This window comes from Anneissia japonica, unplaced genomic scaffold, assembly GCF_011630105.1.
Source record: "Anneissia japonica isolate Jap-2015-1 unplaced genomic scaffold, ASM1163010v1 scaffold6030_len697274_cov183, whole genome shotgun sequence".
Classification (NCBI taxonomy): Eukaryota; Metazoa; Echinodermata; class Crinoidea; order Comatulida; family Comatulidae; genus Anneissia; species Anneissia japonica.
The window spans coordinates 470951-498494 of record NW_022721381.1 but is presented as its reverse complement, the minus strand read 5'-3'; the positions used below and the strand labels follow the sequence as shown (position 1 = coordinate 498494).

Genomic DNA, 27544 nt, shown 5'->3' with positions numbered 1-27544 from the left:
AAAAACAAACTGGAATAGACACCCAGACAGTGACATCGGTGAATACATAACCTCCTTGGTGGCGGTAGAAATCGTTGCTATTATCCAAATAATACACAAAACAATTAAAGCATAATAATGGATCAGTAAAGAATAAAACAACAATACAGCGCAGAATCGCATGGCCGGACGCACTCTTAGTGCAAAAGTTTTCCTCCATTAGTGGAAAAGGAAGGGCGCCTTTTGCGTCTGGATATACTTAGCAACCCTGTACGTTGGGCACGAAGTATAGGAAACTTGAATGGTTAAAAAGAAGGGCGCCGCCTACGTTGGGCACGACTTCCGCCTCATTTTTACAATGCGAGAACTCTATCTTGTATTTCTAGTATCTTTGCTGAAGTTCGACGAGTTCGCCCTAGCTCTATTATCTGTCGTCATAGAGGGCGCTATTATAGCTGTAAAATTAAAGGTTCAGCGAACCTACCTTTCGACGAAACGGGTTTTGTTTGCCGTAAAATATTGACTAAAATGCACCTCATAACTGTCGTGATTGCAAATTTGTGATTGTGTCGTACATCAGAGATTCCTGAAGCTGATGGCCAGAATTCCTCAGTTAGTTGTGTGTATTCTTTTATGATACTCTACTCCAAATGTGATGTAGCTTCTAGCTAGGCCTAGGCCCTACTACTAGTACTACTCTGCCTAAAGTTAAACAAACTAGGCCTAGGCCTAGTAGTATGCACATACACTGTCACTAGGGCCTAGGCCTGGTGTAGGCTTCTGTAGGCAAGGTCACGTTATAGTGCGTTTATACTAATTGTGACACTTTAACAAATAAGCTTGTTGAACAAGTATAAGGATAAGAGATGAGAAACCTGACGTGATTATTTTAACAGAAATATTACCTAGCCTAGGCTCCTAGCTAGGGGGCCTAAACTAAGCTGAACTAGGCCTCTAGCTAGGCCCTAGGCCTGTTTGTTTGAGATCAATGAAAATATTTTTAATTTAGAAGGCTATAGTCTATAAAACTTTATCACAGAGGTGTTGCAATTTTAGCTAAAAATATACTACCTGTTTTATAAGTCGATATTGGAGCCTTGTTGAGAATTTATTTATCAACATTAAATTAAATGATACTAGGCCTACTAACATTATTGATAGGTTATGTTTATCGCAGTCCTAGTACCGGTGCCGATACATTTAACACCGTGGCTAGAGATACTAATACTAATTTGCAGGAACCTGACGGAATTTCTATTGATAATTTTCCTTGTTAAATTACTGTATTATGAAGTATTCCAAGTAGGTCCAATCGCAAAAGCATCATAATAATGTAGAGCATAGTATTTTATCTTATGGAAAGAATTGGCTGCTAACAAGGTTTTGCATCTGGCCATGAAAAACTGTTACCAAATTTGTTTTTGGCTGTAAGAATTTAGCGTACGGCTCTGGCAGTCAAAAGCAAGCTCCTCGAAGGTACAGCTCCAATATTTGCTAGAACCTAAAACAGAATTCTTTATTTATGAATAACATTTTCTTACAGGTAGCAGTTTAACAGGTAACAACAATTTTATAAACTCAAGATATGACAGCACCATTTTTCCTGCAGCAAAGTCTACATCTTGGAGGTCAAACCTCAATAGGAAATATGCCAAGTGAGTTTATCAGTATCATATGAAACAATATTGTTTACTAAACTTACCTCGGTATTCTTAAAACCAACTTTAGTCGTAGTTCGAGCTAAAATTTAAAAATTATGTCATTTCGTATTCTCAAAACAAACTTCAACTAGCAATAATAATAAAAATAATAGTGTAGTTTTACTATATATAGCGCACATATCCATCTAATGTAAGATGCTCAGGGCGCTTGATATATGGACTAGCAACTCGATCAATGACTTTCTTCGCCCCTAAGGGTCCCTTCGTGTCTGTGCTACCCGGCACCAGCAACTCTCCTCGTACACTACAGGGGCTGTCTGTTCCAGTGCACACGAGCCATTGTATACACTGGGCCTACAGTTTATAGTCCTTATCTAAAAGACTTGTTCTACCACTAGAACTATAGGTGAATGTGCCGTTTGAACCAGCGCCGATATTATGGCTATAGCTGACTAAATGACGCAAACCTCAACTAAAATTATACCTCCGCAGGCTGATTTTTTTTAGTCAGCCGAAGGTCAGGCTAAATCGCCGAATTGAAATATTTACCCTACTAAAAACGTGTTTTTGTAACTCACAATAGACTGTAAGTAAGAAAACGATTGTGTAAATAGGTCTGTTGTATCGGTGTATTCAATAAAAAAAAAGGTGGCGCCACCCTTGGGCTCAACTATAATAGTTCTCCAAAGAAAACAATTTTTCAGTGACTGTTTAATTTCTCTGTTGTTATATGTTAACGATTAATATAGTTATTATTATAGAAAATTAATTAAGCTAATGATAGTCTATTATAAATTATGAAGAAATATGTTTTTGAGCGACAGACGGCAGCTCAATATTCATCAGTGCTACCGGATCTCTAACATTTTGTCTGATATTAAAATTAGCTCTTTATTGGTTAGTTTGATAGTCGTTGCTTGCCAGCGGTCATCAGCTGAACTAAAACTAAGACTTGATTTAGTCGTAATTAGAACTTCGACTGCATTGTTTATAAATACAAATGTAAGTTGAAGTTGCAACTAGGATTATATGAAGTTTTTCTAAGAATACGGGTGTAAATCCTCACACTATGTGTGAACACTACAGAACCAATACCTCGACAGTCAGTGAGGCTCTCTAAATTTTTTTTGGTGGAGAATTCTTTAATTCAGTCAATTACAAGACTTGGCATGTATATAATCATGTATAGCATAACAAAATCACACCATATTTTAGAAGAGAAATGTTAGGTTGTTGATTCTACTGTACAGTATTTGCTTCAAATTTCCTGCACATGTTAAAGAACTCTGTACACATAGTAGCATATCTCCTGGGGGGCGGGGAATGATCATATCACTGTATCTGATGACATCTCTTTTCAAAAATTACTTGAGTCCCACCAGCTGAAACACAAAGAGAGCAAATATGGAATTGACCCAGGGACCAAATGTCTCATGTTGACTGTAAATTTGCAAATGATTGACATAATTCACGTCTTTTTATTTTTCAGTGCTAGGACAGCATGGCATTGACCCTGCAAGCAATGACCAACCTCTTCAATTCAGTGCCAAATCTGGGCCAAAGGTCATAATGGGTTCATCTGTAGAAGAAGGCATAAAGAAAGATCGTCGAGGTAAGGTAGTCTTACTTTCTATTGTCTGCAAACACATTTTCACATTGGAGCATGGTTCAGTTTCTCAACCTAAAGGCTGGGGCTTAAGTCTCACACTGTCAGTTGCTATTGTTCCATTAGGCAATAAGGCACTTGATCCAAATCTGTGTTTAGCAGTAGTAAAAATTTCTACTGTACATTTAAATGACAATGTAATAATTATAGCTTAGGGAACTAAGAATATTAAAATCAGATAATAATGTGGAGTCCTTGCTTCAATTTTTGTTATTGCTATTTATATTTTTAATTATTATTTTCTTATTTTAACCTCTATGCTATCATTATAGTTATTATTGATTTTTAATTATGATTATTATAATTTTAAGAAGTATTGCGACCTAAGGATTACCTCTTTTCAGATATGATGAGTGTTCGTAGAAGATACTCAGATAATACAGTGGGAATCGGAGGTCCCATCATGCCGGGCATGAACACACCAGGACCTGGAATGAACAGTCCTAATATGGGTGGTAACGGAATGGGGTCGATGAACCCCAATTGGAATCTGGGATCCATGTGGAATGAGGGAGGAGGAATGATTCCAGCATTTGATCAGATGCCAGCTAATGGTGCACTTGGCAGAGGAGGTATGCCTGGTGGTGGTGGACTTCCTGGGAACATGGTAGGGGGGAATGACATGCTTCCCCTGCCTCAGATGATGCAACAAAAGGAAGTGATCCATCTGACAGGTGCTACATTGTTTCCGCCACCAGTTGGTAAGAAAACAAATTTTCTAATGCGTTCTACGTCGCTAGTGACAGACACTGCTCTCACAAGCGTCCTATGTACGCTTTTCAATTTGTAAATCCACTTACAATATTTATAATAAAATTGTAACTTGATACTTAATGGGCTTTTTTGTTAAATCATTTAACAACAGAAAATATTAGATTGTATAAGCAGGAGAAAACTAGCAGAAAGGATACAAACTAGTGAAACACAGCTATCATCAGTTTACGTATGTAAATCAGATTTGAGAGCCACAAAGAGCAGGAAAATGGTTCATACAGTGGATACATCCTTTGTGCCTTGACCTGTTCAGTAAAAATATGGATGACAAACAGTCTTCTTGACTTTGTAGCATTCCACCATGCATGGAAATGGATTCTTTTCACTCATTCTTGCCAATGTCAACCTGTTTATTTTAATGAGAACATATTAAAGCCAAGCTCCGGAGAAAAAATTGGAGCCTGACTTTAAAACAGCCCATTTAAATTACCATTATTACCATTCAGTATTAATTAATTTCTGAAGTTTTCCTTTGAATTTTAGGTGCACCTCCATCTGTTCGTGAGAAACCATACGGCTGCCGTACCATTTTTGTTGGCGGTCTGCCAGAGAACGTCACAGAAGATCTAGTACGAGAAATGTTTGCTTGTTGCGGGGAGATTGTGAGTTATCGTAAAGGAAAGAAAAATTTCTGCCATGTGAGATTCAGCGAGGAAGTGGCTGTAGACAAGGCATTGTATATCTCAGGTAAGTACTAGACTTTAGGCTGGTAAATTTATTACCGGTATATTGTTTACGATTTTCAAACTGTACAATTAAAATTTTTTTGGGGAAATTCTATATTTGTATAATATTATTATTCATTTGTATGTTGTACTCATGCATATTCAAATATCTATTATAATATTTTGTAGGTTATAGGTTGTGCATAAACAACAGTAAGGAGCCGGATAATATAGGGCGTATACATGTAGACTATGCACAAGCACGCGATGATCAGTATGACTTTGAATGCCGGCAACGCCAATTTGCCCGTGAGATGAGACATCGTGTTCGGATGGAGGAGCAACTTCTTCGACCACCATCTCCACCGGTTATGGCCATTCCATATTCAGATCACGAATCTACAGCTCTCGCAGAAAATCTCAAATGTAAATGAAATAATATTTTAATATTGGTTCATGAAATAATATAATAAAACCATTGTTGGCACTCAAATACAAAATAAATACAAAATCAATACAAAACCCTACATTTGTAATACAATGAATAGTTCATTACTGTATTACTCATTATATAGACCTAGATTTAATAAAGGCCAAATATTACAAAGAAAGGCAAATGAGCAGATTATAAACATACAGTCTTATGAACTTGCATTCAAAGATTGTCTTATCCATATAGACAATTTTTTTTATAGATATTATACAGTAAGCTAAATGAAGTTATTTTTTCATTGTTATTACATAATAACAATATGCCATATAGGATACCATACCAAATTTTATTTTGCTTGTTTTCATATCATATTTATGTAACCTGCACCTTGTTTTCTATTGTGTAGTTTTAGTTATGTTTATGTTCTTTTTTATGAAAGCATTGGAACCTGAATTTCATGTAAACCCAACTTTGTGCATATTGACAATAAATCGATCTTGTATCTTGTAATAATATAACTTATTACGTGCTTCATTGCAGCCGATGAAAACTTTTTGGCGGCAGTATCTCTGTTGATCTCTTGGTTGGACAAAGGGGATTGCACCAAGAGAACTGCCAGTACATTCTACAGTATGATCCAATCTGTGAACAGGTAATGCAATAATCATCATCAACTGCTGATAGTGGTGGCCATGGTATCCACTTTGAACCTTGGAGGTCTTTAGTCACTTGTTCAATCCTGTCTTCTGCACACCTTGTGTTTCAGATGGAGGATTGAAATGAATGTTTCAATAGCACATCATCTTGATGAGATAATTTTTTTTACCACCATATTAATATGCACATTTTCTTTTTATTGTTTCACTCAAATCAGTCAAAGATTTGTTCAAGTGTTAATAAACTTTTTGATAATTTTTTTTTATACCATATTCTATCCATATACTAAGACTAAGCATATTATCATTAACTTTAAACATATGCTCTGTAATTTATTATGTTTATAAATAGGATATAGTATTTTTGTATTATATGTATGTATGTATGTCACAACTTTATTATATTGTATGTGCTTTGAACGACCAATGTAATCTCTGTGAGGACAATTAAATTATATTCTTCTGATTCTCCTTCTTTTGTTGATCCTCTAAAAACCTAGCCAAGTGAGACGACTAATGAATGAAAAACAGACATACGTTGATGAGTGGGAGGTTGCCAAGAATGTGTATAGACACAGGGTCAATGGCTTATTCAACCAATGTAAGTAAAGCTTTCATCTTGTTTTGTTATCAGAATTTGAGTCCATAATGCCAGTAAGAAGCCTGTTGGTTGGATATCCTGAAGTCCTGATGTTAGTAAGAAGTTGGTTGATTGAAATTTTTATGATCATGATGCCAGTAAGCAGCCTGTTGATTGGATGTCTTTGGGAGTATACCAGTGTTGATAATCTGAGTGAAATATAATCATCAAAAATATTACTCATCAAAAAAAAAATTACCAAATTTATTGATTTTTTATTTGTACATTATATATTTGTATATTGACCATATTCATATAATTCACAATATTTATAGTTTCCAAATATTATTGTTATTAAAAAATCTGTATTCAGAGATTTTAAATATCTTTTTGTTATCTCATGCATCATAAAAATGTTTATATAATGCCGATTATACCTTAAAATTCATAAAAATTAAGTGAATTTGTCATTAGAATGTGAATACAAGCTGTATAAATTTCTGAATGAGGACTGTAAGTTATGTAATCCATAGCAGTTTCATTAGAATATTTAAAAAACATAGAGGGCACTCTAGTTTATGATTTACATAGAGGGCGCTATACAAATTTTAATTGTTTTTGTGTCTTGCACATTAGACACCAACAAAGTTGGCAGGTGTATAATGATGAAAATATTTTTGTCATTGATTTCCTCTGGTTGTCAACAATCTGGCAAGTATGTTGATTTCAGATTCCTACCTTCCTTTATCCTTTTGATCACTAGACGGTGTATTTGTTGCCATTTTGTTTCTATCAAATTCATTGATGCTAACTGTCAAAAGAGGGCAGTGTTCTAAAAACAGTGGAGAGAACTAGCTTGTGTATAAATAAAAAAGTAATGTGACGTATTCTGCAGTATATATCAAAATTAACAAATTTATTATATCAATCATGTAGGTGATGTTTTATTTATAGGATTTTTATAGACAGGTTTGAGTTCAATTTTGAAGTTTAAATTCAATTTCAATTTCTGCAATTCAAATACCAGTTGCAAATCTTAAATATATCAAATATTATTTTTTTCATAAAAACACCTTTTGTTTATTAGGTGTTTTTTTTAGCTTCATCCTTTTTATACATTTGTGCACATAGCTTACTTTTCATACTGGAAGGTATCATATGCAGTCTTATTTAATTTGACTACAATGTCAATGTCAATCACAAACCAAATGGTGGAGTATATTCAGAATTAAACTTGTATTCCTCAAATTCAACATATACATTGTAATTATCTTCTTTGGGATTAATCATTTGCTTTCGGTTTTGCCCCAAACCAATCCTGATTTTACTTCCTTGGAATTGTGTGGACTGTACAGGTAGTATCTTAACCTACTCCTCTTCAACTTTTTGGAAACAGTGGCAGTGCCAGCATGGGGGGTCAGAGGGCCATTCTCCTCATCAGGAAAGCATGGATCTCTCCCATAATTCAACCCTGCAACAAGGTTGTCAGACTAAACATAATTGTTTATTCAAAGCACAATTTATGGGCCATCCTAAAACATATAATTTCTCCTCATGAGCCCCACCATTGATTTTATTCCGGGATCCTGACTGAGGATTTAGGCAGCCCCTGGGGACTACTATCAGTGAATCTCTGAAGCCGCCACTGTTTTCAAAATATACCCCCATTTGAGTCATCATTCCAAAATATTTTCTTCATAAAAATGTTGATGTTTTCAGATTTATTAAAAAATTATTAAGACCTTGATATTTGAATATGCTGTCTCTGTGTTAAAAAAAAGTTTGATGGGTTGAACCAGGTCAACAGATCGTTTTCAACAGCGATCTTCTCTCACTGCCACCACCAACAATGAGTAGGTGGCTTTACATCTTCAAGCATGGAGTGGAGATGAATTTTTTTTTCACATGACTCAACTTTTAAACATTTTATTTCTAAATATCTAGAAGTCATAATAATTATGTGAGTATGGAGGAAGCATCTCTTCTTTTTTATATATATTTAATAATAATCAATAAGAATTGGTAGTCGATGTGACCTTGGTACTTTCATATAGTCAGCCTGATAGAGAGCGTATTTGTGAGTGCTACCAAGCAACGAGCATGGGACCATTTTACTAAGCCTCAGAGGAAAAACATAGATACATGGAAGAAGCAAGCAAAGGTAACGAACCGCACCCTTGTTACACCTGTAATACGTAAGTAAGGTATATTTTTAGATGATACCTTTATGGGTAATTTACAGCCTTTTATTCAAATGCTTATCGAAGTTATTAGGAAGGTTTTGTAGCGGAATGTTTATGCATTAAGCTAAATGCACACAACAGAATAAACAAAACCCATTCATTCTGTCCACATAACCGCATAGTGGCATGTAATTTTCCACATGCGATGGACAGTGTTCTTACAGTTTACGTTGATGTAATAGAACCCAGTATCTCGGTATAGTTACGCGAACACCAATGGGGTGATTATTTGTTGAGGTTTCTGCACGCGATTAAAATGAAACATTGCTGTGAAGGTTTGAACCAACATGTGGCATAAATATACAAACAGAGCAATGTTTTGGGAAACTACATTGGTTGAAGCATAGTATGCTTAACTGTTATTACATAATTCATTCTGTTGTGACACTCCTTAAGAGTGTGCAAGGAAAAACAAGAACATCTTAGCTATTTATGTGTCTGTTTTATGTGGACTGTTTGAGTTTAACTAAGAACTGTGTTATCCTGGCTAAAGATATATGAATAGAAAAATATTTAAAAACATTATTTATTATTAGGCCTATAAGATCATTAATTAATCATTAATTACACTGAATAGGTTTAAAGTATTTTAAAAATTTTCAACAATAAATTTCATTATTATAACTGTAATATGCAAATTATCATGTTACCACTGTTCAAAATCGGTAAGTACAGCAGTCAAATTATGAGATTGTTTGAGGTCTTTGAGGTCATCAGAATCCTGAACAAAAGTAAGAAACGTTTATTCTAAAATCACTAAGTAATTGATGAAGAGACTGTTCACTTGTATTTATTACTTATATGGTTTGATTAACAATCAGTAACTATATGTTATATATTAACTATTTAGTATTTATTTTATTATTGTTGTATTTAACCCCTTAGTGATGACATGCACACATTTAATTTATTGTAAACACCCTTGATATAAAAATGATTTTAGTAATTTATTGGTAGTTACTGGTAACAATGTCAGGGAATATTAAATAAATCAAATATTTTTCTTGTTTGTTAGAAAATCAAGTTGAGTCAACAAGAAGAGTTGAGTAACATTTTAAATGAGAAAGGTGAGGCAGACATGGATGTATCAGATGATGAAGATGCGGAAACCAAGACCCTGTTGATGGTTCAAAGTGCACAGGAGTACGCTGCCAAAAACCAGTTGCTGCAGGAGTCATCGGAAGCTAAGAAGATAAAATTAGATTCAGATGAAGGTAGATTTTTTTAAAAATTTTTTTCATCATTTCTTTTATTTATTATACTTTTTTTAAATTTTATTTTTAAATTTTTTAAATTATTTTACTTTGAGCATCTCTTATGAAATGTATGTTAGATTGTGGCTATTTTAAATATTATTCTTAAATTGAATTGTACTGTACAATATTCATGTCTGCTTGCTATGCCAATTTGCCATTTTACATGCTATTCAAACTGTTCCCAGTTCTACTGTCGGTCGGCAACCCATGGGTCACGCCATAAATTTGGATCATGGACCAACTTCTGAAGGCCGCCAAATCCCATCTGGGTCTAAAAAAAACCAACTATTTAACAGTGTCGCAATCAACACCAAACCAAAACTTGTTGTAAAGGGATTAATAAAATGGCTATTTCTTCAAATTTGTGTTAAATTGTTTGACCTGAGTTACAAAAAGTTTGATAAACCTTCCTGTGCACTCGTGGTGTACCCTGAGTAGGCGTCGTCATTGTCACTCCGTCATTGTCAGCACCCAAGTAATTAATACATCACCATAAAAGGGTTTTTTAACCAACATGTGATTGAACATTCCAGCCCACTTTCATATGCAGTGCTCAAACATTTCTTTCCCCAGCAAGTCTAGTAGTATTAGTACTGTTAGCAGGCTAATATTTTGATAATGTACAAGGAAAAAATAAGAATTATCGGCAAGAACGAGTGCTTATGGAGAATCTGATGTCTTTGAAAAACAGAAAAAATTTTCTGGCAGAACAACCAGAGTTTATAGATTGTAATTGAGACAATTGTAATCGAATTGCAAGATTCATGATACCATTCTCCACAACAAAATATTTTTACGAGACAGTTCACAGTATTTTGATATATTATGCTGAAATCCTCATTGAAGAGCATTTCAGCACTCATTTTTTAAAATTATATATTATGATACCCAATATTCAAATATTTGTCTTGTTATTGAATGGATGCCTAATAATCAACACAGGTAGAAACGTTTTTACCTTTCATCTGATTTCTAAGTATTGTCTTGTTGATTTTTAGAAGTAAACACACTTAAAGAAGAAAACGACACAATGCGATGTCAACTTGAAGCATTCAAAAATGAGATGGAGCTGCTTAAAGTTGAACGTGCGAAGGAGTATGAGGAAAAGGATACGCAGATTAAAGCGTTACAACATGCCTTGCTTGGCATGCAACAGGTATACTTTTATTAACGATACTAATAACAATGATGATGATAATAATTGAGTGCTTGGATTAACATGGTGTATTTGATAATATCATGTATCATGTATTTTTTCATTAGTTTAGTACCTGTTTCCAAAAGAGTTTTTTCTATTTTGTAGGGCCTATTATAATTAAAACAGGTATAGGTAACAGTGTGCATTTATATAGCTGCTCGTCCACTAGGTAATTAATAATTAATAGTAATTTAGTGTATACTATAATAAATAATGTGATAAATATGTGATACATGTTTACAATATGTAAGTATGTATCTCATAACATTATTATTTTTTATATGTTGTTTTAGTTAATTATAATGTTTTATATTTTGTGTTGGTAGCAACTAATGGAAGCAAAAGGAAACCTTAAAAAACATGATGAAGAAAAGAAAAAACAGGAGGTAAGCAGAATACAGTACTTTGTGAGAAAAGGAATTCGTTTTGTGTCGTTATGAGAGTGGTTTTCGGATTATGGTCATAATGTTTGATTTTAGATGTTTGTGATGTCTGTTGAAGTTAATCAATCAATCAAAAGTAGTAACCAATACATCAATAAATTAATCAAATTAGCATTTGTTTAACACTTTCTCATAGAATTTCTTTTTTTCTAAATATTTAATTAATTGGAATTTAATTTGGTTAATGAATTGTATTTTTATAATTTTTGATATCTGCTGATTCTAATGTTTGTAATTCTGTGTCTTTGAATGTATTTGATTTTTTTTTTTTCATTTCCATAAATTTTTGTACTTAAAATAATTTAAGACTTGTTCTGCTTTTTGTATTTTATCGTATACCTGAATAAATAAATAAATAGGTAAATTGAAGTGTTTTAAATTGCAAAGCTAAGTATACATAATATTAAAAAGCACGGAAAATATAAAACCTAAAACTGTCGTCGGGCACTCTCTGCGCACGACAGTCGTCAGCCAACTTGATTCTGTGAAGAATGCAATGCCACTGACTGCACGTAAACGATCATTTTAATGGCAGTTCATTCAAAGTGCCACCGACAATCATCAGACAATGGCCTCTAGCTATCACATGGAGCGGATTTGGATTCGTCGTACGACCATCGTACAATGCAGTCAGTTCCCGGCTTAAGTATAAACATATTTTAAATTGCAAAACTGAACATATTTTAAAAAGATACTGATAATTTTGGTATCCTAATAAATTTATGTGTTCTATTAATTAATTAAAGTGTTAATAAATGAATAATGTTGAAGGTTAAATTCACTCAGCCTGGGTATATGTGAGGTTGCAACGCAATAGCACACGGAAGACTATTCCAGATAAAGGCAATATTTATTTGACATAATCGGCTTAGGTTTGACTGACAATGTCACTGTGAACATGTGCAAATATCGGTACAATTAAATATGCCTTTTATAACGCAAGAGTTATTAAATTATTTTATAATAAAAATAAAACTATGATAACCATTTACAATATAACATAAATAATAAAACAAAAAGACAGTAATTCTGAAAAGAGACAGAGACATTTTGAGATTCAACGTTTCGATCTATTTGATCATTTTAAGAATACTGGTGAGAAAATCTCACCCATCCATATATATTTACAATATTTACAGAAGTATAACAGAAAGCAAATAAAAACCGAGATTAAAATCAAAGTTATAACTAGCCAATTAAAAACGAGGTAATTAAAAATGAGGTATGTCTTATATTAAGTATAAACAATAAACAATGAATAATTAACAATTATTCAACAGTAGTATAGTCTGGGAATGCTGGCCGAATGAAAGTCTCATGAGATGAAATAAACAATGAGATGAAATAAACAATAAAATAATTCAGTGAAATAAAATAAAATAAATAATACCTCTGGTAAAATAAACCAAATGGAAAATAACATGAATAATTATTATGTAATCACTACGGAGTGAAATGCATATATTCACTATTAGCCAAGTGTATAAAACAAATCAAAATATCTTCATCTCTCATGTGTGTTACCCTAATTGTGTTATGTTTTATAATAATACTGTTAAATTTAATATTTATCAGACTGAGAAGCCATCCGAGTTGACAAATTGGCTCAAGACGTCCACCTCATCACGGGATGTTGATAGCGAAAATAAAGAGAAAACCAGCAGTAGCAAAGAAGGTAGCGAGACAACTCCAGAGACTGTGTTAACGGAAACGGACGGTATGCTTGTAGGTGAGTATCATGGGACACCAGGATTGAAACGGTTAATACCGTAAACATTAGCGATTATCACATAGAGATAATCGTTGGCAAGTATTGATCTTTAAAGATATACAGTGCTATTTGTAATTGTAGAAAGTATTCTCGTAGCAATTAAAAGACATACTGTATTTATTCGAATAGACGCCCTGGGGCGGTTATTGTTGAGAAGAGTTTTGAGGGGCGTTTATCCAATGTAAAATGGATACGTATATACTCAAATAAACGCCCCAAATTTCACTGTAAATATAGAACTGTAATACATGATTACCGACAAAATGTGTTATTAAGTATTGGTTAGTAATCAATTTAGTAATAAATAGCCTAGAATCATCCTGTCTTAATATTTCTGTACGTGCCAGGTATTCCTGCAACGCTGTATAAACATACAACCTGCTGTCAGTGGGATATGCTAATATTAATTAAGTATTGGTTAGTAATCAATTTAGGGCTGGCTTTTAATGGGAAAATGTTTGTAATCAAAAAATCGATTCTCAACAATATGCATCTCATTAGAATTTTTGTAGCTTTACTTAATGGTGTAGCAATTTTTTAAAGAACTTTATACTTCAAAACATTTTTTAAAATGTATGCAAAATTATTTTACTTCTTACCCTAATCCAAAAACATTTGTGAAAGGGAAACTTTTTATTGAGGATTTTGTATACAATCATTGTATATGTTACTGTAATGATCAATAACAGCTTAATATACTTCTGAATTACAACATACATTTTCACTTCTCTTTTATTAGGCTTACTCGCAACGTTCCTTCACGTTCATCCCTTTGGTGCATCCATCGAGTACCTCTGGTCCTACCTGCAACGCCTGGACCCAAAGGTCACCCCAAGGGAAATCGAGTCGATCTTGGTGAAGCTACCAACAGTGTTTAAACAGGAGCTTTTCGGGGTTGGAGCAACACTAGAGAAAAGGTGGCAGTTCATTGGATTTAAGACTTGTCTAAAAGAGAAGGAATGAGTCACAGTCTTGTGGAAAATTGATACATTAATTTGCGTTGTGAAATTGCAGCTAATTTATGCAGATATTTTCAAAGGACATTTTATCAGAGAGATTTTTATGAAAAATGTTCAGAAATGCTCAAAGGAATTTATTCTCTACATATGGAGTCACTCATGGACATTGAACAAACTTCTCAATTCACTGTGGAGTATTCCTAGCTGTTGATTGACCAATATCATTCCAATTTTCCTTTTTACCCATTTATATTCCTGGGCCACAAAGACGATAAGTGTAAACTATCTTTCCCAAAGATGTAGGCAGTGAGCTATAAACCCAAAACCTTTAAAATCACAAAACCAGCACCAGTGTTACACTAACACACATACAAATGTATTAACCACAGTGTCTGACTACACCCTTGGAAAATGTGTGGGTTACAATGGCATGATCTGAATGTTCAGATTAATAATGTGGAGAGCAGCGACACATCTGTCTGTTGTGTAATATGCAAGACATATTAATACTATTTTAGATATTAGACGTACAGTAAATGTAAAATGTATATATTATAAAGAATGAATGAATTCATACAGTATTAGGGTTCTGGGGACCCAGTGCAGAGCCTACCGTCATCAGCACACCAGAAAGTGTAACCTCATTTTAAATAGTCCTAGAAGGTCAGCTGATATTCAGAGGCCCTCCTACATAAATGAAATAGCATGATGCTTTTATCAGCGAAGTTTCTTTATGATGCTTAGGGAGTGGAGTTTTTTTTTTTAGTCGTGAGAAAAAGTCCTACTGTCACAGGAATTGAACCCAGGACCCTGGGATTAGAAGTCAAGCATCTTAACCACTTAGCTATTCAACTCCATTTCTTCTTTTAAAAGATAATGTAACAACAGTAAAATATATTTTGTATAATACTGTAATAAAAGAAGACTGATTTTGTGGTGCCCAGTGACTGGTATGAAACCAATACCCAATTGATGTGATGCTTCTTTGGAGACTTTGTCAATTATTGATCAGATATGCAGTGGCGTAACAAAGAGGCCATGGCTAAGACTTTTTAAAGCCTGGGGCTGGGTTCGGGTATAGAGCCCAGTGGAGCACAGGGTAACAATTCAGCATTTTTAATGTTTTAGGGGTGTATTTTGATGTTTTTCTTTACATAAAAAAAAAAAATAAAAAATGCTGATGAATATCCCAGGGATCCTTTAAGGTCTGGGCCCTGGATTTAGCCAGTGAGAGCTCATAGCTGTTACTCCAATACAGATATGGATCCAGTTCATGCAAAATAAATTCAATTCTTTTATTTCAGACAATTAATATCCATATAATAACAGACAAAACAAGGCAGGAGAAAAAACATCAATCAACTGATTGAACTGGCACAAAAGAAATTGTGAACCTCTTAGAAATAATTAAAGGACAAGGCAAAATAAAGAATAATGTTATTTTACAATATAAGAATTTTGAAAGCATGAACACCTATTGCTTTTACTGTTTTGTTGTTAATGTCATCATTATTAATATTGTTACTATTTAGATATGCTATCAATGCTAACATGAAGGCCTAAATACCTTGTGGCTCATGGACTGTATTTCCGACTTTCAGAATGGGTTCACTCAAAAAGGGGTTTGACAGCAGTTCCCTGGTCATGGATGGGCCTGTGTAATGTTCATCTTCACTTCTGCAGTACTGTTATTTATCTGTTATAGAATCGTGAATATTTACATACGTTGGAAGTTAAAATGCTGAGTAATTACAGTATTTTGTACTGTCAATTATTTTTCCAAACACTGCTTACTGATATACTATAAACAGTCCCCACAGAAATACTTGTTGAAATACAACCATTTCATTTCATTTTTGTGTTAATAAAATTGAAGAAACTTTGAAAACTATTCTGAATCAAGAGATAGTCTTTATTGCTGCATAAATACCATATTCATGAAAACAAGCATTAAAATGGATGTGCTAATAAATTTTTTTTTAATAACTTTAAAAAAATTACATGTACTTAAAACTAAGTAAAATGGCTCTCACAAGCTGGTGTACTGTAATTAAATTTATACCACATTCATCCTACAATACTTTTAAAATGTAAACATCCCTGACTTTCTATTTTGATTTCCAATGACACAGCACAAGCACACTTAATATACTGGTATGCTACAGAATATATATGCTATTAAGAAGCCTTGATATTACTATTTTATTTATGAATACCTAAGAACAAGTTACAGTATTACAAAAATTGTCCAAAATATCAGATATTTTCATACTAACCATACTGTTATGGATCTGGATAGAAACAATTACAGAGCAAAAAACAACCCCAACAATGGTCAGTATACTCATAGAGAAAATAGAACATTTTCTCTATGGTATACTTAACAAGTTACTGTACTGTTTTAAAAAATATGAACAAGGATGAGTGTAGTTTTTATTGTGTCTACTTCCCCCAATGGGGCATAGACACTATGTCATGATGTAGCAATTAAAGATGGTGGGGAAAGGCTAAATCCGGTTTATGCATGATGGGTACTACTACCACGAGGTAGGGGGTGCTCTATTGACAATCGAATAGTGTTCGGAACTCGAACAAAATAACTGTCTTCAAATTTCGAGCCTACGAGCTCAAGTCCCCAGTCGGACAACTTAGCCCCCCCCCCCCAGAAAATACATCCTAGAGCCGCCATTGATGGGTTGCTCAAAATTGCAGGTACAGTATAACAACAGCTGTGGAACTTTAAAAACTAAACTGGAGGATGAAGGTTTATTTTATGGCTCACTTTTCTTTTACAATAATTTATCTGTAATTGGGTCTAGGAGTAACAATAAATTTCCATAGTGTCTTTGTCTATTTCTGTAATTGTCCATAATTAGGCAAAATTTCTGTAGGAACTACAGAGGTTCCATATAACTTGAGAAGTCTGTGACAATGTTACTCATGTGATCCAGCAATATTTGGTTTAAAAAATGAGTTGGAGGATTTCGGACAATGAGCTTGCTTTTGATCATTTACAACGCATCAGTTCAGACCAGTAGCAGTGCTAGGATTCCTTCCACGGCAGGGCCAAGCCCCCGACAGGCACGGCAAGAGTTGTACTTTGGAGCGTAGCGCCAAACGAGGGCTGTAGGCCCAAGCGAGGGGAGGGTTTTTGGGGATGGGGATACCCTATCCCAATGAAAAATTAAAAAGAAATATGCCTTCCCTAGTTTGGGGTAAATGACTGGGAAGTACAAGCTTTCTTTGGAAAATTTAATAAAGGCTGGCATATGCAACTCTATTTACAGGGGACTGTGCAATGATGTCTGACTTCCAAGCTTATTGTTTTATGTTCAAGGTTTTAATAGGTAGGTTTACAATTTTTTTTTTTTTACAATGCATTCAATTTAAAATTGGTGCCATATCTTCCTCAAATGGAAATTGGCTAATCATATATATAAGGGTTGTGATGTTTTCTTCGATACTCTGTCTGAAGTATGTTGATAACATACTAACTTCAAATCTGGTTTACAAATATTTCAGTTAACTATTTAATAGTAATAATAAAATTCAACATTATTATTATGGCATAAGAAGTGCGTATTAAGCTAGAAATCCATATGTATGATTGAGATTGTGGCTCTGTTTGCGGTGCGTTTTAATCGATGTAACTGTTTTAAACAAGAGTGATTCCATTAGTGCAGTTGCGTTGCGCTTCTGTAAACGCATGTACTTATTTTAATCGCTCCATGGAGCGATTCACCCATTTTGATTTCAGCCCGCCGTGTGGTGTGGTGAATCCATGTAAAGGGGCCTTTAAAAACGCATGTGATGAATTCACTTAAAACGCACTGTAACCGAAACAGCAAACAGACAAATGGATTCTTAGCTTTACAGTGGCTTTTCGAAAGATGAAAGTCAAGTTTTATCTTTCTAATACCTGGTAAAAACTTACGCATCCTGGAGTTTATCACTTGATAGCACTGGTATCTTAAATCCAACACTTAATAACTCAGCACAATTTAATACCATTAACAACCATCAACTTTATCAACTTACAGATTAAGAACTGTGGAGGGGAGGTTAAGTGCTTGCCTTCAGACTACAAGGTCTTGGGTTCAAATCCTGAAATATTCTAACTACAAAAATGCAACTTTACTTCCTGATACCCAATCCAAACCAGAAAGAAATGTTACACAGGATGCATGTTAATGTTACACAGACACCCCAAGATACGTCTTCACGAGTGAATTAAAACCATGCTAAAATTTGGTACAATGATACGCAGAAAATTACGATAGGAATGCAGCAGTGAATGGTAAGTTGTGCCTTGTTACTATGTATACAGATTCATACTATATCTTGGGAATTTTCTCGTCTGAATTGGATAAAAGTAAATATATAGAATCATAGTTATAAGAATGACCAACCCTCTACTACTCTAGCTTCATAATGAGACATGGTTATAAAGCATACGTTAAGGGTCCTAAATGATCATCTTCGTTGGATGGATTTAAAATTTGTTTATAATGTATTCTTTAAAATTTGAATATACTTGATATTTACAATGTTTATTAATTTATAAAAATTAGAAAGTTACATTTTTGCATTTTCTTAAACATCAATTTATGTAGCAGTCAATTTATATAACAGCAAATGTTTTTAATGATTATTTCAGGTGCTACACAAAACATAGTAATACTAATCCCAATTTTAGTATATTATCATATATGGTAATAATAAGTTAAGTTGGAGTGCATATTTGCTTATTAGCATATTCATGAGCAGTTCTTCTGTTGCTAAGCAATGCAACATGTACCTGTTTTCTTTGTGGGTGTGGAATTTGAATCTCTTTTGTAAATTATTCACAGCTACCAAAAAAAATTGACATATTCATACTGTGAACAAGGAGAGCCATCTTGATGACATGTATTTAGCATATTCACTGAATATTCATTATATCTAAAAACTTTTTATCCAATCTGAAAAACAGAATTGGCTTTTCTCTACGGAACTGTTTCATACCAATTTTTGGTAATTTCATGTTTGACTAATACGAAGAATGTAGTCAAGGAGTTCTTCTGAGTTGTCTGTTTCCAATAATTCTGTATAATCCTTCACTACTATTGCAAGGTCGTCAATATTCCATCCCTTTTCAAGAGCTTTTCGACACACTTTCTTAAGCTGACAATAAAAAAACAAATACACAGATAATCAGGTGTACTCTTATTATTAATTTAAATTTAAACAAAACTAGATAATGTAACTTAAAGCTGGACACTCACTGCGTGGTACAACGGTCGTAAGACCGTCGCACGACGAATCCACATTTGCTTCCGGTAAGCAATAGACGACGCAACGCTGTCTGCTGATCGTCAGTGACAATCTGAACGGACCCTCATTAAAAAGACGATCCGTTGGGTCCGCGTTATTGTGTGCGTTCTTCGTCGCTTTGCCATTACGTCGCACGCAGTGAGTAACCGGCTTTAGAGAAATGAACAAAAAAAGTTTTGTGATACCTGTAAATGATTTTACTATTGCAGTTTTACTAATGCAAATTTTATTTTTATTCGGTTTAAAGAAATCTCCTTCACAGATGTTTTTTATGAACTGCGATGTTAATCTGCATGTGCTAACCATGAATATTCCATGGGATAAATGATAACCAATAATTAGAAAACCACAGAATGGGGTAGAACTCCTAAATTAATTTGAGTTAAATAATATATTTCATGGAAATAAACAACTGACTTTCAATTACAGACAAAACCTGCTCATTAATTCCTAAATATACTCATAACAGGAATCCTATAAATAGAAGGTATTTAAAAATAGGCAGTGGATGGCTACAGCAGTCTTAAACCAATTCCTAAATATGATTGGATATTATTGTATGTATGGTTTGGACTAAAAACAATAATATCCAATGAGAAGTAGGAATTGGTTTAAAATTAGTGTAACAATAGCCACTGCCTAAAAATTAATGACCAAAATTACTGTATTACTTAAAGCACACACTTTTTTGCTGGTAGATAATGCCATTATCAGGAGGTTTGTCTAAGCTAAATATGATGAATGTTAGGCCTACCTTTGGTCCATTCATCGCTATTGATCCCCCAGGCAGTTTTGAATTGGTAACAGTCAGCCATAACATTAAAGGCTTCATCTGAGGGTCCCAGTAGTTTTCCTGGTTCTCTTCCGCAGACTCTAAACTGGATGGTAGAGCTCCATCAGATGCTGGTTCTTCTGCGGGCTCTGCTTCTTCTAGACAAACATTGTTTTGTTATGTTACACACTTGGTTGACAATATGAAGTAATAGTACATAGAAGATAAGCATTGACAAGGAGTTATTGTATCATAGGCTATATAAAAAAAAAATTGCAGATCAACTGACCGACCGACCCTGATTTTCAAAAGTTATCATTTGGTTTTGGCCTGATGATGATGATAATTAGTGTTATTATTGATAATAATGATAATTATAAATCTTGTTGTTGCTTTATTTACTGTTGCTGTGATAAAAATAATTATTAATTTATTGATTAATGATATCATTGCTAACAATAAACATGTTTGTTACATAATCGGGCTCACTATTGAGCCCACGATCAGGTTCACGATTGAAGACAGTTGTTCATATTTTTAAATGCCTTGTGGTGTTTTAAAATAATTTTGATTATCATTATATCTTTTGTAATGTTCAATAATAATTTTAAAAACAATTTTGAGCCTACCTGTTTGTAATGAAGCCCCACCAGCTTGACCATCACGGAGTGCCTGTAAAGCCGAGGCTACAATAGAATTAGCAAGGTTTGTTGCCATGGCAAGTAAATTTCTCTCTTGAGCCGCTGGATCTAGACTTACTGCTCCAGACTCTTGTGTAGCTGTATCCACATTAAGCTCTTCTTCATTTTTGTCTGCAATATCTCCAAATTGTTGCCTAAAAGCACTTGCTAAGATGTTGTTAGCCAACTCATATGCAAATTCTTGAATATGATGTGGAATCTCCTGCAAGTCTTCTTTAAACCTTGCGCTCTCCAGTTCATCTGCAAAGTCTGACAGCTGAGATCCTCTTCTCTCAAGCTCTCTTTCTTGCTCTATGGATGCTCGACGAAGCTCCTCCCTAAAAATAGCAATGTTTTCCTCTGTGCAACTTGGTCTCTTGCCTGTGATGTCGATGTTTCCAATCTTCAGTAGATCTTCGGTGAAAGTGCTCGCTGAGCTTGGCTTCTTTTCCCGGCGACATACTTTATGGATACCGTCACTCACAGCAGCTGAAGCTAATCTGCTTGCCAGACTATCAAGGCTTGTTAATTTACAGCTGGGCTCCAGTTCAGGTTCTTCAAATGCAAACCGCTTCCGAAGCTCTTCCTCCAGCACATGTTGGTTATTTTTAGTAATATCAAAATTATTCTTGGTCTGGGAGTCTGGCGTCGGTGGTGGCGTGCCTGGAGTGTGTCCGCTGTTTTCTCCGGACAAACGATTCTCGCTATAGTCTGACATGGATGCTTTAGCACTTCTATCAAACATTGTATTCACATCTCTACCTTGTGCTTCCTGTGCTAATATTGAATTTCCTCCATGCACTTTCTGATGCATCAAATGTGTACTTGGCTCAGGAAGTTCCAATTTGTGGCTTTTTTCAAATAATTCCGAATCATTCCTTTTGACCTTTGACCCATCACAGCTGACAGTGGCATTTGTTGCTAGGCAAACTAAATTTCCTATGTTCCGGTTGCTACTGTTTGATCTTTTCAACTTGTTTAATTTTTGCAAAGCGGCACTGATAACCATGTCAGCAAACTGGGATGTGTCAAAAACATGACCTTTATTTTCTTGGCACCGGTTCAAACACTCCTTTGGCATGTTAGCACTGTTTTGTCCACACTTAAAATTTCTAACTTCGGTGAAGCTTTCCTGAAGAATCTTCTCAACATATTCTTCTACTGAGAAGCTCTTTTTTGGTATGATGACAGGGCTACTACTAGTCTCACTAACAGAATCCATCCTAATGATTTCATATGAGTCACTTTCCCTCAATGATGACATCGGTGAGATAATACTGTACTCCTCTTCATTTATCGATCCATAGCTATCTGAATCAAGAGAGTCATTTACGACATCCTGGGCGTCCAGGACTGCCATCTTAACAACCCGTCCTGCGAGCTGGTCAACAGCTTCAGCAAAGCTCGCCCTCTCTTTCTGGTCAAAAACTAGCTTCTGTACATCAGGACTGGTGATCTTTGAAGAATGTAATCTTTTCTTTTTCTTCTGCACAACATCGTTAATAAGTTTTTCAACAAGGTCACTGGCAAGTTTCTCTATCTTTTTATAACTGAAGTCTTGATTTTGATTTGTACCTTTGACCGATTCAAATTCATTGTCTGTGTTGCCCCCAAACTTTCCAGTGGGACTAGATTTACTATTACATACACCAAATATCATCGCTAAGCTCTTTTCTACCATATTTTGAGCAAACTTTTCTACTGAGTTGACCTGACGTGAGTGGTCTCCATCAGAGCTGAGTTCAGGGGTGATACTATCAGGAGTGGGACGGAGAGCGATTGGTCTCATTGCAACACCGACTGGCTGTTTAGCTTCAAACTGCTGGATCCCTGGCATCAGCGAAGAAGCTGTGTGCAGGCCGTGTAACACAACTGATGACGCAAGAGTTGTAGCAAAATCGTCTACATGAGGTTGTGAGTCATCTTCGGTAATCGCTGAGATCTTCTTTCCGAAATATTCATCCATTTCTGAACCAAACTCTGACAGACTGGTACTATGATGAGACGAGAGTTCATTAGAGCTGCGACGACGCAGCAAATTCACGTGCAGACGATCTGTGTCCTGGTAATAATACTGTGCCACATTATGCACCGTGTGTCCCGATTCTGTAAAGCTCGCTTGTTCTCGAGGGTTTGATCGGTTTGATGAGTTGCTTGAATACTGAGACGAGCGACTGTCGTCAGAGTCACGGCGTAGTTTTCTGCTGCGTACCGCGTCATATATTGCGCAATTTGTTATAGCCTTGCTAAGAGAATTACTGTAGCCCGATACAAGTTCGTATGGAGAAAGAAAACCTAAAAAAAAAAGGGCAATAATATTCCAGATATTTTTATAATCATTGGTGGTAGGTTAAAATGTCAAAGAGAGCTGGGTCTCCCAGTTGGGGAGAAAAACTATAATTCGTCGGGGAGAAAAAAAAAATGTACATGTATTTTCTATATATTATTATTAATAGACTCCAAAATCGAATAAATAAGCCTTTGAAACTCCCAAATTGTCATATTTCCCTCTGGAACAATTTCAAGAGATTTTGAGCGATGTTCGACTACGACCACACCCCGTCGGGCAAATTCTAGCACCACAACTGTTTTAACGGTAAACATAAAATATCAATTAATATGAAATTAAAGAACAATTAACAATTAATATTAAAATAATAGCTAATCTGTGTGTATCTGTGTTATTTTAAAATACAAATTATATTTATATTTACCTTGATTATATTTAAATTTACATTTTTAACCTTATTTTTATTATTAAAATACTAATTATAAAATATAAATCAAATCATGAGAGTTAATTTTTTAGTGAGAGAACCCAATTAACAGTGAGTACAGGGTTCCATATTTATTTTTTAATAGTTAATTTTTAGCAAATAAAAATTTAGCAAATAAAAAAAAAAACGATCTGCAACTTACTATTATGTGTTAGACTTTCTGGCGCAGTTTCATAATCACTTTCTATTGTTCCATCTGATTGGTCAATAGCATCATGATAAACACTATCCAGTTCTTCCTGTCCAATTGTTTCTTCTGTAGGCTGGAAAAAGGCAAGGTATGCTATGTTGTGATTTTATGAGTTAATAATTTATGAATAGATATCATGTTCTACACAACATAATCTCTCAGGGATAAAGCTATAAACCCCCTCCCCCACCCCCAATGTGCGGTTAAATATGTGATAGTGTCATATTTAGGCCAAGTGAAAAACATTAAAATGTATTGTCCTCAATGAGATTTGAAACAAGACTACCGTTTGCAATTGCTTTTTTTTTCAATTGGTTTTGTTTTCTATTGCTTATACTAACTGACATCTAATACCAAGCCAGTATAGTCTTTTGGATTTTCCAATTTAGAACACATTTCCCTCAAAGCAACAACATTAATAATGAAATTATCAAAAATTTGATTATCTACTGTTGGTTGATTGTCTATTTTTTGTGCTATATTCATCTATTACTACTATTATAGGGAGAAGATTTGTACTTATGTTTAACTATATTATTATTACATTAATTAACTACAACATATCCCTGTCTCAAAATTATGTTATAATGCGAATACAGCCCATTTTATCACTGGTCAAAAAGCATACTAATTAGATAATTAGAATGTATCTTGTTCAAACAGTATCCTACACATTGTATGTACTGTAGACATACAACATGCACCCGACACTAAATATTGTTATTCAATTTGATGTACGGGAAATGATGAAATATATACGTAATTTGAAACAAAGCAACAACTAACCCCAATACCGTAACTAATTATGTGTATGAAACCGGGGGTAGATTGGAAGGGGGAGGCAAACTGATGTCTCTATGTGAGAGACACCAGAGTTTTTTTTTTCAAATATTTAACATTTATAGAGAAATGGAGGGAGCACCTCTCTGTTGAACCACCTGTGAAGTTTTAGAAAATGGAGCCTTCAATTTCATCATACCTTTTATACGTCACTAAAGCAAACTTATAAATTATAAATACAGTAGAACCCATGAATAGGAGTTGGTCGTAGTATACTTACTCTTGTTTTGTGGCCATAAAGTGTCCCCTTAATAGTGGTGTCTACAAGGAGAAGCATATACTGTACTAAGCTGACATTACACTATAGTATACATTAGGCTACTAGACAATTTTTAGAATAATAATAATAATAATAATAATGTCATTATCCATCCCTAGTAGGGGTGCTCGCGGCGCCGTTTTCCACCTGCCGAGTGTACATGTAGCCATTTTCCGCATTATTATATGAATTAATTAATTTAATTTTTTATTTAATCATTAACGTATATTTATTTGTGTCGGACCAGACAGGATGGGAAAGATAGGCAAAATAAGATGCAAATACTCTTCGGGGTCTCCATCCATCACCACCCTGGCGCAATCCCGGACCTCTGCCTAGGTGGCTCGAACAAAGGAACGGGAAACACATTTGCCCTGCCACAGACGACCGGGTGCTCAGGAGTCGAGACAGTGGCCCCAAAAAATGGCCCCAAAAAATAAATGCCGGCCTGTGAGAGACAATGACTTGAGAAAATTGAAATAAGACATATGGTCAAGGCAAGGTATAATTATATAAAGGAAATGGTAAAAAGAATAATTTCCTGTCCTGCCATACATGGTAGATAAAGGTTACGACATTAATTAAATGCAACTTAAAAGGTAACAATATTTTTAAAATATTTGTAAATAAATAATATTTAACTAATAATAGTTTTGAAGGTTGTTTGGCATCTTGGAGGTCAGTAGAGATTTTCTTTTTTTAGTTGATAAATTATTCCATTTAGGAACAAGTAAAAGAAATATTATTACTACAAATGTTTATTCTGACTTTTTTTTGTAAAATGAATCTAGTTGACAAATAAGATCAAAGTAGAGTCTAGCTATAGGAGACTGTTTAGATACCATACTCTACATAATCTAGATTCTAAGAGAATCTCAAAAATCAACTTCAACAATAATGTAATAACAGATTACAAATGTCTTTGCTTATGAGAGTACTGTACCTGTATGTGATAATATTTCACCTAACGGATTATTCCAATCAATGTTTATAGTATCACAAATTACACTTGGATACTGTGCATATGGGAATTCTCTCAAATAATTCGTCATATAAGATATACTAGATATTACTGTAACATGATAAGTAGGCCCTACTGAAACAGTTTTTTATATTAATATATTATTGTAATATTTGCTTATAACTGAGTATATTTTGAAGATGGACCAGATCGATACCATTAATATCATAGAAGAGTGAACCAATACATCTTATCTTTTTATCTTCTCTTTATCAATATTCTGTACATGACATATTTGCATAGGTTTAGGAAGTGATAAACATAAAATGATAAATTGCAAGTCTCAGAATTAAACCTTGTGGATATTTATAATCATGGGTTCAGAATTTGCGATCTAATTACTAAGAAATTAAAATTAATCCGCAAGCAAGCAGATGACGGAAATGTTTCTCTATGTACAGTACAGCACAGCATCAAGTTATATTTAATGGCTCATTGTTTAATCATTACATTAGTCCTACAGTACTATCATGAGCTTTTAAAGATTCATTGCATTATTAAGCAATATTTAAAACATGTTCTAATTGGAAAATCCAAGCGTGTATACTACTTGGCCTCATATAGCTCAGTTGGTAGAGCATCCGAACAGTAAATGAAAGGTCTTGGGTTCGAATCTCTAGGGACAATATGTTCTTCTCAAAAATGAATATCATCATTATTTATCACTGGAGTGAAGGTATAAATCCATACCAAAGTTACCATCATATTTAATCATGTACAATTCTTATTCCTTTTAATTGAGAATTAGAATTAGATGCTTTCCTCCTCAACTGACTTAATAATGACACACAAAAAAACCATTCCTACAGTACGGTAAAACCTCAAATTGAAGCCCTGGGCTACTTCTTTTTTTGGCAAACTTTGGATAGGCTTCTTTTCAAGGCTACAGTACTTTTGCAAAGTAAAAAGGGGGCTTCTTTTCAAATAAATGCTGTACTGTATATATTGGGAATTTGTACTATAAAACAAGGCCACTGTAATATCAATCTGTATCATGGAGTGCATTAACTGGTATTAAATTGAACTACTGTATAAACCAAGCTTGTTTTTAATTTATTTTGTTTTTTGAAATTCAGGTACAAGGTATGTACTGTACTACTTCGGAAAAAAGAAGCCTATGATATCTTGAAAAAAAGCCCATGAGCTTTTTTTCAAGGCTAATTTTGCAAACTAAAAAGGGGGCTTCAATTCGAGATGGGCTTCTTCTCTCTTCTTCTTCTCATTGGCTTCATCAATTTGAGGTTTTACGGTATATTCTTTGCACAGATCTTAAATTGAGTGAAATCACTTAGTATTTTTGTAATAAACAGCATGTAAATCAGTGAAAATTGAATTAGTTCAATCTGTGAATTATTAGAAACCTATTTGATTTTTTTTTAAAATGAAGAACTGAATAATTTAATTAAAT

At 34.3% G+C, this 27544-nt stretch overlaps 3 protein-coding genes across 8 annotated transcripts in view; 1 reads left to right on the top strand and 2 right to left on the bottom strand.

Moving 5' to 3' along the window:
- The window catches only part of LOC117111514 (mannose-6-phosphate isomerase-like), a 9347-nt gene extending 8948 nt beyond the window's left edge, over positions 1 to 399 (bottom strand). Inside the window, exon 1 of the mRNA XM_033254435.1 lies at positions 381 to 399. The gene's annotated coding sequence lies outside the window, so the exon portion shown is untranslated. The remainder of the gene's footprint in view (positions 1 to 380) is intronic.
- The window catches only part of LOC117111513 (ecto-NOX disulfide-thiol exchanger 2-like), an 18216-nt gene extending 2041 nt beyond the window's left edge, over positions 1 to 16175 (top strand). For 2 of the 4 annotated variants that reach the window (XM_033254433.1, XM_033254432.1), the window contains exons 2-14: positions 1523 to 1634; positions 3130 to 3252; positions 3651 to 4007; positions 4564 to 4767; positions 4935 to 5171; positions 5719 to 5830; positions 6335 to 6435; positions 8469 to 8575; positions 9673 to 9871; positions 10912 to 11069; positions 11438 to 11497; positions 13130 to 13283; positions 14065 to 16175. In XM_033254433.1, the coding sequence (XP_033110324.1) occupies positions 1565 to 1634; positions 3130 to 3252; positions 3651 to 4007; positions 4564 to 4767; positions 4935 to 5171; positions 5719 to 5830; positions 6335 to 6435; positions 8469 to 8575; positions 9673 to 9871; positions 10912 to 11069; positions 11438 to 11497; positions 13130 to 13283; positions 14065 to 14288 (2106 nt within the window). In that variant the 5' untranslated portion in view covers positions 1523 to 1564 and the 3' untranslated portion in view covers positions 14289 to 16175. Of the gene's footprint in view, positions 1 to 441; positions 599 to 1522; positions 1635 to 3129; positions 3253 to 3650; positions 4008 to 4563; positions 4768 to 4934; positions 5172 to 5718; positions 5831 to 6334; positions 6436 to 8468; positions 8576 to 9672; positions 9872 to 10911; positions 11070 to 11437; positions 11498 to 13129; positions 13284 to 14064 lie in introns of those variants that run through there. The other 2 variants (XM_033254431.1, XM_033254430.1) reach the window with 2 other exon arrangements.
- Positions 16176 to 16902: 727 nt separating this feature from the next.
- Positions 16903 to 27544, bottom strand: part of LOC117111512 — a 42357-nt gene continuing 31715 nt past the window's right edge. The window contains exons 6-10 of one of the 3 annotated variants that reach the window (XM_033254428.1): positions 23969 to 24089; positions 20999 to 23344; positions 20352 to 20527; positions 19289 to 19447; positions 16903 to 18641 (exon numbers count right to left, since the gene is read on the bottom strand). In XM_033254428.1, coding sequence (XP_033110319.1) covers positions 19304 to 19447; positions 20352 to 20527; positions 20999 to 23344; positions 23969 to 24089 — 2787 coding nt within the window. In that variant the 3' untranslated portion in view covers positions 16903 to 18641; positions 19289 to 19303. Of the gene's footprint in view, positions 19448 to 20351; positions 20528 to 20998; positions 23345 to 23968; positions 24090 to 27544 lie in introns of all 3 variants that reach the window. The other 2 variants (XM_033254429.1, XM_033254427.1) reach the window with 2 other exon arrangements.